This window comes from Uranotaenia lowii, chromosome 2 (genome assembly GCF_029784155.1).
Source record: "Uranotaenia lowii strain MFRU-FL chromosome 2, ASM2978415v1, whole genome shotgun sequence".
Classification (NCBI taxonomy): domain Eukaryota; kingdom Metazoa; phylum Arthropoda; class Insecta; order Diptera; family Culicidae; genus Uranotaenia; species Uranotaenia lowii.
In genome coordinates, this window is record NC_073692.1 from 376,806,564 (window position 1) to 376,818,171 (window position 11,608).

At 41.9% G+C, this 11,608-nt stretch overlaps 2 protein-coding genes across 2 annotated transcripts; both read left to right on the forward strand.

Moving 5' to 3' along the window:
* The first annotated feature begins 1,652 nt into the window (after nucleotides 1–1,652).
* LOC129743211 (uncharacterized) lies at nucleotides 1,653–5,576 on the forward strand. The gene is made up of 2 exons (XM_055735188.1): nucleotides 1,653–2,118; nucleotides 2,178–5,576. Exon 2 carries the CDS (start codon nucleotides 2,289–2,291, stop codon nucleotides 5,574–5,576), a length of 3,288 nt encoding a protein of 1,095 aa, XP_055591163.1. The 5' UTR covers nucleotides 1,653–2,118; nucleotides 2,178–2,288.
* Nucleotides 5,577–6,591: 1,015 nt separating this feature from the next.
* LOC129746716 (uncharacterized) lies at nucleotides 6,592–9,806 on the forward strand. Its single transcript, XM_055740568.1, has 2 exons — nucleotides 6,592–9,696; nucleotides 9,756–9,806. The coding sequence occupies exon 1, from the start codon at nucleotides 6,724–6,726 to the stop codon at nucleotides 9,262–9,264; it is 2,541 nt and encodes an 846-aa protein (XP_055596543.1). The 5' UTR covers nucleotides 6,592–6,723; the 3' UTR covers nucleotides 9,265–9,696; nucleotides 9,756–9,806.
* Nucleotides 9,807–11,608: the final 1,802 nt, after the last annotated feature.

An 11,608-nucleotide genomic window follows, 5' to 3' on the forward strand; every position in this document is an offset into this window, starting at 1 on the left:
ACAGACAGACAGACAGACAGACAGACAGACAGACAGACAGACAGACAGACAGACAGACAGACAGACAGACAGACAGACAGACAGACAGACAGACAGACAGACAGACAGACAGACAGACAGACAGACAGACAGACAGACAGACAGACAGACAGACAGACAGACAGACAGACAGACAGACAGACAGCCTAGCCTGATACAAATTTTTAGGCGCGATGAGGACTTCGCCTATTTGATGCTAAAGTTTTGGCGCGATGTGGACTTCCGCCTAGTAGATAGTAAAGTCTTGGCGGGATGTAGACTTCCGCCTAGTTGATCCTGAAGTTGAGGCGCGATGTGCACTTCCGCCTAGTTTGGTACAAATTTTGAGGGCCGCTGAAGACTTCCGCCTAGTTAAAAGTAAAGTTTAGGGCGACGAAGACTTCCGCCTGGTTGATAAAAAGTTTTGGCGTGATGTGGACTTCTGCCTAGTTTGATACCAGTTTTTTTTAGGCGCGATGAAGACTTCCGCCTAGTTGATCCTGAAGTTGAGGCGCGATGTGCACTTCCGCCTAGCTTGGTACAAATTTTGAGGGCGCGATGTAGACTTCCGCCTAGTTAAAAGTAAAGTTTAGGCGCGAGTTTGATATAAATTTTTGAGGAGCGATGAAAACTTCCCTCTGATTGATAAAAAGTTTTGGCGTGATGTGAACTTTCACCTAGTTTGATTCGAGTTTTTGAGGCGCGATGAAGACTTCCGCCTAGTTAATCATGAAGTTTGATGATGATTAACATAAGTTTTCATCAAATCAGTCATTTTAGAAACTTTCAGGTGGAAGAGCTTCACCGTGTCTCAAAAACATAATATGATGAGGAAGAGTTTTTCATCGCACCTGGGTACCATCATTCGTTCCTTTTTTACGGTAGTCTTCATCGCGCCAGTCTGTACAGGCACTAAGCTGATGTCTACGTCTCACAAATTTATCTTAGCCTGTTGCTTCTGACAGGAGTTTTCATCGCGTCAGTTCATTTAAAAAACTTTGTCAGTCGAAAGCCAAATGTTTCAACAAAAAAATCATTGATTCACAGACGCAAGTCTTCATCGCATCAGTCTTATCAAAAACTTTTTCAGGCATTATTGTTCATCGCGCCAAATATTTTAACAAAACAGTTACAGACGGAAGTCTTCATCGCGTCTGGTTTCTCAACACAAAGTGGAAGTCTTCATTGCGCCAATTCTAATTTATCCAAGGTGCACCAAATTCTACTGTCAACTAGGCGCAAGTTCTCATTACGCCTCGTTATTAATATCAGACTTGATTTTTTGTCTACATGAATTGTACTGCAAGAATCAAGGAATATTTTTCATATAAAGTTATTTCGCAATGAAAAACTTTGTTTTTCCCTACCAATTTCCATATAAAATTCAAACTCGTTGCGCTTATTCAATGGATGGATCGCTTCCAAAAAATTTATCGTTGTTTCTGGTAGCAAAAACAAACAAAAAAGTTATGAGAGGTAAACAATTTTAAGAATTTGAAATTTTTATACAAGCTTGCAGCGGTCTAATGCTCAGTTCTTAAATTTGAGATTGCAACTATAGAAGATAAAATTGATTAAATTCTCTATTTCATTGTTTAATTTGTTTTTTTTTTTAATCCTGTTATCGGCGCCGTGTCGAATCCCTCGATCAGAAACGTCCGATCGTAAACACCAACACAATTGTACGAGGGAAAACGTCATCGGACTTGTCAAGTGATAGGCGGAAAACGAGGGTGATTTTTCTAAGCTGGCGTCTTAAGTGATAGCGTGATTTGCGAAATCAGAAAAGTTCCGAGTTGAATATTAAGTATATAGTTTATTCGAAAGTTCTAAGTTATAAAAAGGTTAGTACATTAAAGTAATATTCGCGAATTGCCTCTAATAGTAATTATACCCGAACAGAGCGCAGATTATCGAAGGTTTCTTAAGTGAAGGTTAGGAGTTGCATTTGGTTGCACTTGGTGCAGCAACAAACGGTGAGCAACCATGTGGAAATTAAAATGAACCTCACGTAACTAAGTTTATATCCATATAGGAACCGATTATATTTGAAACCGATGAGAATAGTACAGGGAAAAAGGATTTGAATGTACACTAAACGTAAGTTCTTTCTTATTATTATTCGCGATTTATGTGCTAACCTTGAACAATTATTTCAGGAGAATTTTAATCGTTCCTGAAATACACGATTAAAAATTCCGGAAAAAAGCATTTCATTAATCCGAAGTTGGCACTATCAACATTTTAAAATTCTCGTTTAATCGGTGGAAATGCCTGGACCCGGTTCCAAGAAGTCATCACGTTCGGTGCAGAAAGATGTTGATGGCAATGATGATGCGTTTGTACCTGCAGTGGAAATCCTAACCTCACATGATGATGGGAAGCAGTCATCGGAAAACACAATTGTCGGGCTGATTGATGATCGTTCGGCCAAGGATCAGAAGAAGAAAACGGGTGCCAAGCCCAAGGGCAAGAAAGCACCCACTTTCAGCTGTGCTCTCTGCAAGTGGCCCGACAATAACGATATGGTTATGTGCGATTCGTGCAATCTATGGCACCACTTTATCTGCGTGGGTGAAACCCAGGGGGTTAGTAACCGGCCATGGATTTGCGAGAAATGTCTAGCAAAGGAAAAGATTCAACAAAAAGGTAATTCTAGCGTGGGTAGCATTATAGATGTTCCAGTCAGTATTGGTAAGAACCACGACCAGAGGGTTCTATTGAAAAGGTTAAAAGAAGAAGCCAAGTTGAAGGAGGAATTCGCGATGAAAAGGTTAGAACTACAAGAGAAGTTGGCTAGCGAATTTCTTCTGAAGAAATATGAACTGCTCGGCATAAACGGTGATGATAATGGTAGCATAGTAGGAAGCGAAATATCCGAATCGGGGAATAGTAGGCAGCGCATCAGGGACTGGATCGATGGCGTCGAACAATGCGTTGAACCAGGAAATCCTTCTTCAGAAAAATCTTTCGTTATGCAAAGCGGAAATCCAAGAAAACAAAACTCGCGAATGGGAACTGGTATCCCAAGTGTTTTGAATTCACTATCTTTGACGCCGTTTGTGAATGGGCAGATGGTGAGCAACAATCAATGTCGGCAGCCTGTTGGAAACGATACCAGCGGTCGGCATTTCCTTCCCGAGCAGAAATCTACGCCAAATAACCGAAGATTGGCTGGTGGGTGCGTACTTCCTGAGCAGCACAACGATTTGGAATCTTTCGTGTTGAACCGAAGCCAACTAGCGGCCCGGCAGGCGGTGTCCAGGGACTTACAGGAGTTCAGTGGTGACCCAGAAGACTGGCCGTTATTTTACGGCACCTTTATTTCATCGACCGCAATGTGCGGATTCTCAAATGAGGAGAATATGCTCCGTTTGAGAAAATGCTTAAAAGGAAGAGCGCTTCAAGCAGTGCGCTCTCGCCTGTTACATCCCTCGAATGTTGGCGGAGTATTGGCTACACTAAAAATGGTTTTCGGTCAGCCGGAGTCGATTGTACAAGCGATAACTTTCAAAATTAGAAGTCTTCCTCCCCCCGATATGGATCGGCTGGAAACATTAGTTGATTTTGCTCTATCGGTAGAGAATTTGCGCGCTACAATAGAGGCATGTGAGGTAGATGGTTTTATGCATAATGTATCCTTACGCAACGAACTTATTAATAAATTACCCACAATTCTAGCGATGCAATGGGCTAAATATGCCCGTGAATCGAAGTCTCAAACACTGTCTGATTTAAGCTCTTGGCTCTATTCTATGGCTGAAGATGCTAGTTGGGTTCTGAAATCTTCCCCACCAATTCGAAAAACTAGGAAGAATGATAAGCATGTGAATGTTCATGCTAGCTTAGAGTACCACAGTGCATTACCTTCAAGTTCTTCGTTCAATTCCCAACAGCATAGTTCTCAAATGGTTAAGCCGCTCAAGACCAAAGAATGCAGCGTATGTAAGGGTTCGTGCGCTTCCATTGCCAAGTGCCAGAGATTCAGCGGACTAGATTATGATTCTAAGTGGGCAGTTATCCGAGAACTGCACTTGTGCAAAAAATGTCTTCGACGTCACACCGGATATTGTAGGTCACAGTCAGTATGCGGCGTAAATGGGTGCGACTTAAAGCACCATCCATTGATGCATAAGTCGTTAACACCACCAGCAGCACCGGCGCCGGCTCCACAGAACTACGACGAAACAAACTGCAACATACACCGGAATCAATCGAACGAGGTTTTGTTCAGGGTTGTACCTGTCACGCTTCATGGAACAGGTACGGTCGTCCACACGTATGCACTTCTAGATGACGGTTCAGAGTTATCGCTAATAGATGAAGACTTGGCTGAGCAGTTGCAGCTGGAAGGTGCGCGAAAGGCACTTTGCCTGAAATGGACAGGAGATACCCGACGCTATGAGGAAAATTCCAGAGTTGTAAACCTTTGTATTTCTGGTGCAGGAGGTGCTTTACATGCTTTGAATGGAGTTCGTACAGTTCACGAGTTGAATTTGCCACATCAGTCTTTAGTTGTCGAGGAGCTAACAGTAAGGTATCCCTACCTGAAAGGGCTGCCAATTCAATCGTATCACGACGCCGTTCCGCGTATTCTCATTGGGTTAGATCATGCTCATTTGGGAAATACACTCAAGCTACGCGAAGGCAGTGTCAATCAACCGATCGCTGCAAAATCCAGGTTAGGGTGGCTAGTTTTCGGAAGTTGTGTGGAGCGCAGACCAGCTAGTGTTTATGCTAACGTTCACTACCTTCCGCAATGCGAATGCATAGATGATGCTGAACTTCATAAGGCGATGAAGAATTATTTTTCCTTGGACAGCATGGGAGTGGTGCAACGAGAAGCTATGCTTTCAACAGACGATCAGAGGGCACTTCATCTACTCCAAACGAAAACCCTTCGACTATCTGAAAAGTATGAAGTTTGTCTCTTGTGGAAGTACGAAAATGTTAGGCTACCAGACAGTAAGGTGATGGCACTTCGTAGATGGGAATGTTTAGAGAAACGTTTGTCAAAAGACCAATCGCTCGCTCGGATACTGAAGGAGAAAATAGAGGATTACTTAGAAAAGAACTATATTCGCAAGTTAACTAAATCTGAACTTGAATCCTGCTTCCCACGGGTTTGGTATCTTCCGATCTTCCCGGTGGTAAACCCGAACAAACCAAGCAAAGTCAGAATTGTTTGGGATGCTGCGGCGAAGGCCCATAATGTATCGTTGAATTCCGTATTATTAAAAGGTCCCGACCAGTTATGCTCGCTTCTATCAGTCCTACTGAAATTTCGCGAATTCCGGGTGGCATTCTCAGGTGACATCCGTGAGATGTATCACCAAGTGATGATCAACGAAACTGACCAGCAATGTCAGAGATTTTTTTGGAAGGATGATCCTTCAGCACCTGAGCCTAGTGTCTTCGTAATGCAGGTGATGACCTTTGGGGCTAGCTGTTCGCCGAGTTGTGCCCAATTTATAAAAAACACCCATGCCCGAAAATTTAGTGATCGGTTTCCAGAAGCAGTCGATGTAATTATAAACAAGCACTACGTACACACTTAATCTTTTCTCCTGTGGTCGGAACGATTTTGTCCTGTATTTTCAACAGCTGAAATTACAGGACAAATCTCGGGACAGAAAAAGTGCTCAGGAAAACAACTGTCAAATTGACCTGTAGCTTCGCATTCATGTTTTCCTGTAATTTGCAGGAAAGTTTAAATTTTTCTGTGAATTCTAAAAGGCTTTCTCCCGAGATTATCAATGAATTAAGGTTTAATTTCCCCCATTTTTTTAATTTTTTAAATTAATCCCAATGCACTATGAGAAAAAACAAACACAATTGCTTGACAATATATTGAAATTTATTTTTTAAATGTTTAAACACATATTTTTCCTTTTTTATGTTTTATTTACCAATGTGGACACATATTCATAACACTTGCAACACAACACACAGGCGGAACTCTTTCTCTGCAAATAAAAAAATATTGTTGATATATTTACTAAAACTCCGGATGGCACTTATGCTTACCAAAGCGCCGTGCGAGCCTGGCATATGCCTTGCGTTCCGGGGTGATGGCCCAAGATCTCACACGGGGGGAAACATCTTGCGTCCGAATCAGCCTAATTCTCCAAAACTGAATATAAACTTCACTGGAACATGGTCCCGGTTGCACTTTCTTCGCAACTTCAATTTTACTTTCGGCCGAATACTCTGCACGAGTATCAACCACCAAGCAAAACAACACACAGTGAATGAATAAGAAAATGGCGAGTTAAAATGTTTCGCGGTAAAAAACGATGACCAAAAAATACACAACTGTCATTTGCGCAACGTCACGTGAAAGAGGGGATTTCTTTCCTGTATTTGATCAACTTCCTGAACACTCGAAGGAGATTCCTTCGAATTTCAGGATCAAGTGACTGTCACGAGATTTAGTTAGCTATCTTCCCGTGGTCCAGGAAAACTCTTGTTTTTTGACAGTTCAAGTGTCATTTTGAACTGGTTTCCCTGTAATTCAGAGGAGCTTGGTCCCGAGCGGAGTAATTGCAATCTTAGTGTGTAGATGATGCTTTAGTCAGCGTAGAGAATGAAGAAGATGCAATACGGGTAGCGAAAGAAGTTCATGAAATTCACCGATCAGGAGGGTTCGAAATTAGAAACTGGATTTCCAACTCCCAAAGATTTCTGAACGCCTTGTCTGGTCAAATGAACTCCGAGAAAAACTTGAATATTTGTTCAGAACTAGCCACCGAGAAAATATTGGGGATGTATTGGGACACCGCATCCGATATGTTCAGATTTAAGCTCTCCTCACGCCACGATCCTGAACTTCTGTTGGGGAAACGTATACCAACGAAGAGAGAAGTGTTAAGAACTCTGATGATGATATTCGACCCTCTCGGATTAATCGGGCATGTCCTCATGTATTTGAAAGTGATCCTCCAAGAGATTTGGCGAGCTGGCACAGCTTGGGACGAAGCTATAGATAACGATCTTTTCAGGAAATGGTTGCAATGGTTAAAAGTGTTACCCAACTTAGAAGATATTCGCATTCCTCGCTGTTTTCGGGCATTGACCTCCGCCTCGAGTGCAACAGAAGTGCAGCTCCATACGTTTGTAGATGCCAGCGAGAGTGGATTCGCTGCAGCTGTATTCTTGAGATTCGAAGAGGGTGTACACATAGAGTGCTCGCTAGTTGGAACTAAAACGCGTGTTTCACCACTGAAATTTTTGACCATTCCTAGGTCTGAGCTGCAAGCGGGAGTTCTTGGGGCAAGATTCGCTTCGAGTGTCATCAAGTCTTTATCGATCCACATCTCCCATCGTTTTTACTGGACCGACTCTAGAAATCTATTATGCTGGCTTAAATCCGATCATCGTCGCTACAGCCAGTTTGTCGGCACGCGCGTGAGTGAAATATTAGAGCTGACTGACATCAGTGAATGGAATTGGGTACCAACCAAGGACAATGTTTCTGACGACGGTACGAAATGGAGAGGTGTTCCTGATATCTCCGAGAACAGCCGATGGTTCAAAGGTCCACCATTTATCTACCAGCAAAAGCAAAAGTGGCCTAAAATTCCATCGACTCTAGGGGCTACCGAAGAAGAACTACGACCGAGATTGATGCTGCACTACGCTACCTGCCAGCCGATCGTTGAAGTTGAAAACTTCTCCAAATGGGTCAAACTGTACCGATTGACTGCAATGTTCTTGAGGGCCGTTAAAAAGTTCATCGTTTTCTTGAAGATCAAAAGAGAGTCGCAGAGACCATGCATTTTATTACCACTAAGTCAAGATGAGCTTATTGCAGCACAAAACCTTTTGTATCGTCAAGTTCAAAGCTATGCCTACCCCGAAGAATATTCCCTTCTACAGAAACCATCGAATACTTCCTTACCTAAACGCAGTTCACTTTTTCGCGTATCACCGTTTCTAGACGAACATCAAGTTATGCGCATTCATAATCGCGCTAAAAATTGCCAATTTACTGACCTAGAATCTAAAAACCCAATAGTTTTGCCACCCACGCACCATCTTACCAAACTAATCGCACAACATTACCATCGAAATCTGCTACATCGCAATCATGAAACCGCAATCAACCGTCTACGTTTACGTTATTATATCCCAAAATTGAGAGCTTTCTTCCGTAGAATGAGAGGAGATTGCCAACAATGTAAAATCGCAAACGCTAAACCACAACCACCAGCAATGGCCGATCTTCCTGCTTCGAGGTTGGCTGCATTTTGTCGACCTTTCACGTACGTGGGTGTGGACTATTTCGGTCCGATACCAGTTTCTGTAGGTCGTCGGTCAGAGAAAAGATGGGGCGTCTTAGTCACCTGTCTAACAACCCGAGCAATCTACATCGAGCTGGCGCATTCCCTTACAACAGATTCCTGTATAATGGCCCTAAGAGTGTTCATGGTTCGACGAGGTGTTCCTGCAGCCATTTACAGTGATCGTGGAACGAATTTTATAGGAGCTTCGAAAGAATTGTCCATAGAACTGGATAAGATGAATCAAAACAAATTGATAGCAGCAATCGTATCTCCAGATACCAGATGGGAGTTCAATCCGCCAGCTTCTCCGCACATGGGTGGGTCGTGGGAGAGGCTCATACAAAGTGTGAAAAAGAACCTGCAAAACATGACGTTGACTAGACTGCCATCTGATGAAGTACTCCGGTGCGCATTGACCGAAATTGAAGGGACAGTCAACTCCAGGCCTCTCACCTTTGTTGCATTGGACGACGAGGATTCACCTGTTCTAACGCCGAATCATTTCATTCTGGGATCGTCGGATGGCCTGAAACCGTTGGCCCTCTTTGACGATAGTTCTAAGGCGTTGAAGAAATCCTGGCACACCTCTCAGTTGATCGCGAACATTTTCTGGAGACACTGGCTCAACGACTATCTTCCGTGTCTTACACGGCGGTCCAAGTGGTTCAATCTAGCTCGTCCGATTTCCGTAGGAGATGTCGTCGTGATTGCTGATCCCAACTCGCCCCGGAATACGTGGCCTAAGGGCAGAGTCATCGGAACAAGCCATGCCAAAGATGGACAAGTGAGATGGGCAGTCGTCCAGACGGCGCATGGTATTTATGAGCGTCCTGCTGTTAAGATCGCGGTTCTCGACGTTGGCGTTCAACCTAGTGCGTCCCAGGAGGAATGTGTCCGCACTACCGGGGGGACTGTTATCGGCGCCGTGTCGAATCCCTCGATCAGAAACGTCCGATCGTAAACACCAACACAATTGTACGAGGGAAAACGTCATCGGACTTGTCAAGTGATAGGCGGAAAACGAGGGTGATTTTTCTAAGCTGGCGTCTTAAGTGATAGCGTGATTTGCGAAATCAGAAAAGTTCCGAGTTGAATATTAAGTATATAGTTTATTCGAAAGTTCTAAGTTATAAAAAGGTTAGTACATTAAAGTAATATTCGCGAATTGCCTCTAATAGTAATTATACCCGAACAGAGCGCAGATTATCGAAGGTTTCTTAAGTGAAGGTTAGGAGTTGCATTTGGTTGCACTTGGTGCAGCAACAAACGGTGAGCAACCATGTGGAAATTAAAATGAACCTCACGTAACTAAGTTTATATCCATATAGGAACCGATTATATTTGAAACCGATGAGAATAGTACAGGGAAAAAGGATTTGAATGTACACTAAACGTAAGTTCTTTCTTATTATTATTCGCGATTTATGTGCTAACCTTGAACAATTATTTCAGGAGAATTTTAATCGTTCCTGAAATACACGATTAAAAATTCCGGAAAAAAGCATTTCATTAATCCGAAGTTGGCACTATCAACAAATCCAATTAGGCCGTAATAAATATCAAATTCTTCTTTTTTCATTCCCACATCCTTCGAAATTTCCAACGAACCCGAAGAGGGAATAAATAAAGTTGTAAGAATTCTATGGAAATTTAGATAAATTTAACAACAAGGACCGCGAAACACCGAAATTCAGCAGTGTATATCTCAGAATTCACTGGACAAACGTTACAAATTTAGTATCTTTGAGCCACCGAAAGTGTTGTGTTCAATTTTGTAGAGTTTCATGATTAATTTTATATCATTTGAGTTTGTTTCGAACTGCCTTAGGAATTGATAAATTAGAATTTGTAAATATTATGAAGGTGTTTTGTATCCTTTATGATCAAGAAAACTCGTTAATACCGTCAAAAAAGAGACTTATCGATGTTACCCCAAAGCATCTAATTGTACACAGCAATTTTTTTTTTTGCTGGAAACCAGCAAAATTTTGCTGGTTTTTGTCCCGCTGACTTTCCAGCAAAATTTCCAGCAATTTAAATTGCTGGAAAAAACAGCAAACGTTAATGCTGGTTTCCAGCAATTCAAATTGCTGGAAAATCAGCAATCCAGATTGCTGGAAGCCAGCAATTTCTTTCAAAACAACATGCTGTATTTAGTACCAAATTTATATTTCAATTCTAAATTAAATATTGATTACTGCTTGTGCATATAATGAGCAATGAAAAAGAATTTGTTTCATTTTTAAATTATGTTTGCATTTATTTCCTAGAAATTATTTTTTTTAATTTTCCAACACCGGCCCTGGAGTGGCAGCTTTGTGCCAAAGTGTTGATCATTCGACACCTGAGAAAAGAGTTCTGATTATAGTACCTTTTATGAAATCTGTCCAATAAAAACTCACCCTTGACTTATGTCTGGTCGCTAGAATATAGAGGAAAATGAAAATAATTATATTAATCAAACCAAAATTCGTAAAATAGAGTCTCACCTTGCTTCAGCGTACGAAAACAAACAAACTCCAATGTGACAACTCGATTGCTGATTTTCCAGCAAACTAGATCAATTGCTGGAAAATCCAGCAATTTGAAAACCGATTGCTGATTTTTCAGCAAAAATGACAAGAACACAACCGATTGCTGAAAAATCCAGCAATTCGAAAACCGATTGCTGGTTTCCAGCAAAAATTTGGATTGCTGAACGTTTCCAGCAATTTTTTTTGCTGGAAATCGAGGCAAAAATTAACAGTGTAGGCAAAGACGAAATCGCTTTTTAAATCATATTTAAAGTAGTCTTATAAATTTCTGTAACCATGTTTTACGTTCATAGGAGACCAGTACTGGTTTTAAAAACCACATTCCGCTTCACAGAAAAAATAATCGGAAAATATTGAAAAATTTGCCATAGGCAGATAAAAAATCCAATCAGTTCCGGATTCCTGTTCCTACGGTCGATGCCTAATTTAATAAAATAGAAAAGTATGATGTCAGAGAGCCTCCACCCACCCCCCCAAAAATGTCCAAGCCCAGTTAAACCAGACCTGCCTGCACGTTGTACCTAGCATGTGCTAGACATTTGCAAATTCGCACATATTCTACACGCACTGATAACGCTCTGGCGTATAGGCGAGGCGTATTCGGAGTGTGATACACGTGCGTCCTTACACTTGGGTTCATATATACGTTATGGGTACACGCAACACATGTCCTACAACACATTCCGCATAACTTAACAATCCTGGCCAGTAGTACATATTACACATTTGGTACCACACATATAATGTTCAGCTGTGGCTGGTCCGGTATTA

What these genes read in the sequence shown, in the direction of transcription:
- LOC129746716 (XM_055740568.1), top strand. Translation starts at nt 6,724, where the DNA reads ATGAACTCCGAGAAAAACTTGAATATTTGTTCAGAACTAGCCACCGAG.
- LOC129743211 (XM_055735188.1), top strand. Translation starts at nt 2,289, where the DNA reads ATGCCTGGACCCGGTTCCAAGAAGTCATCACGTTCGGTGCAGAAAGAT.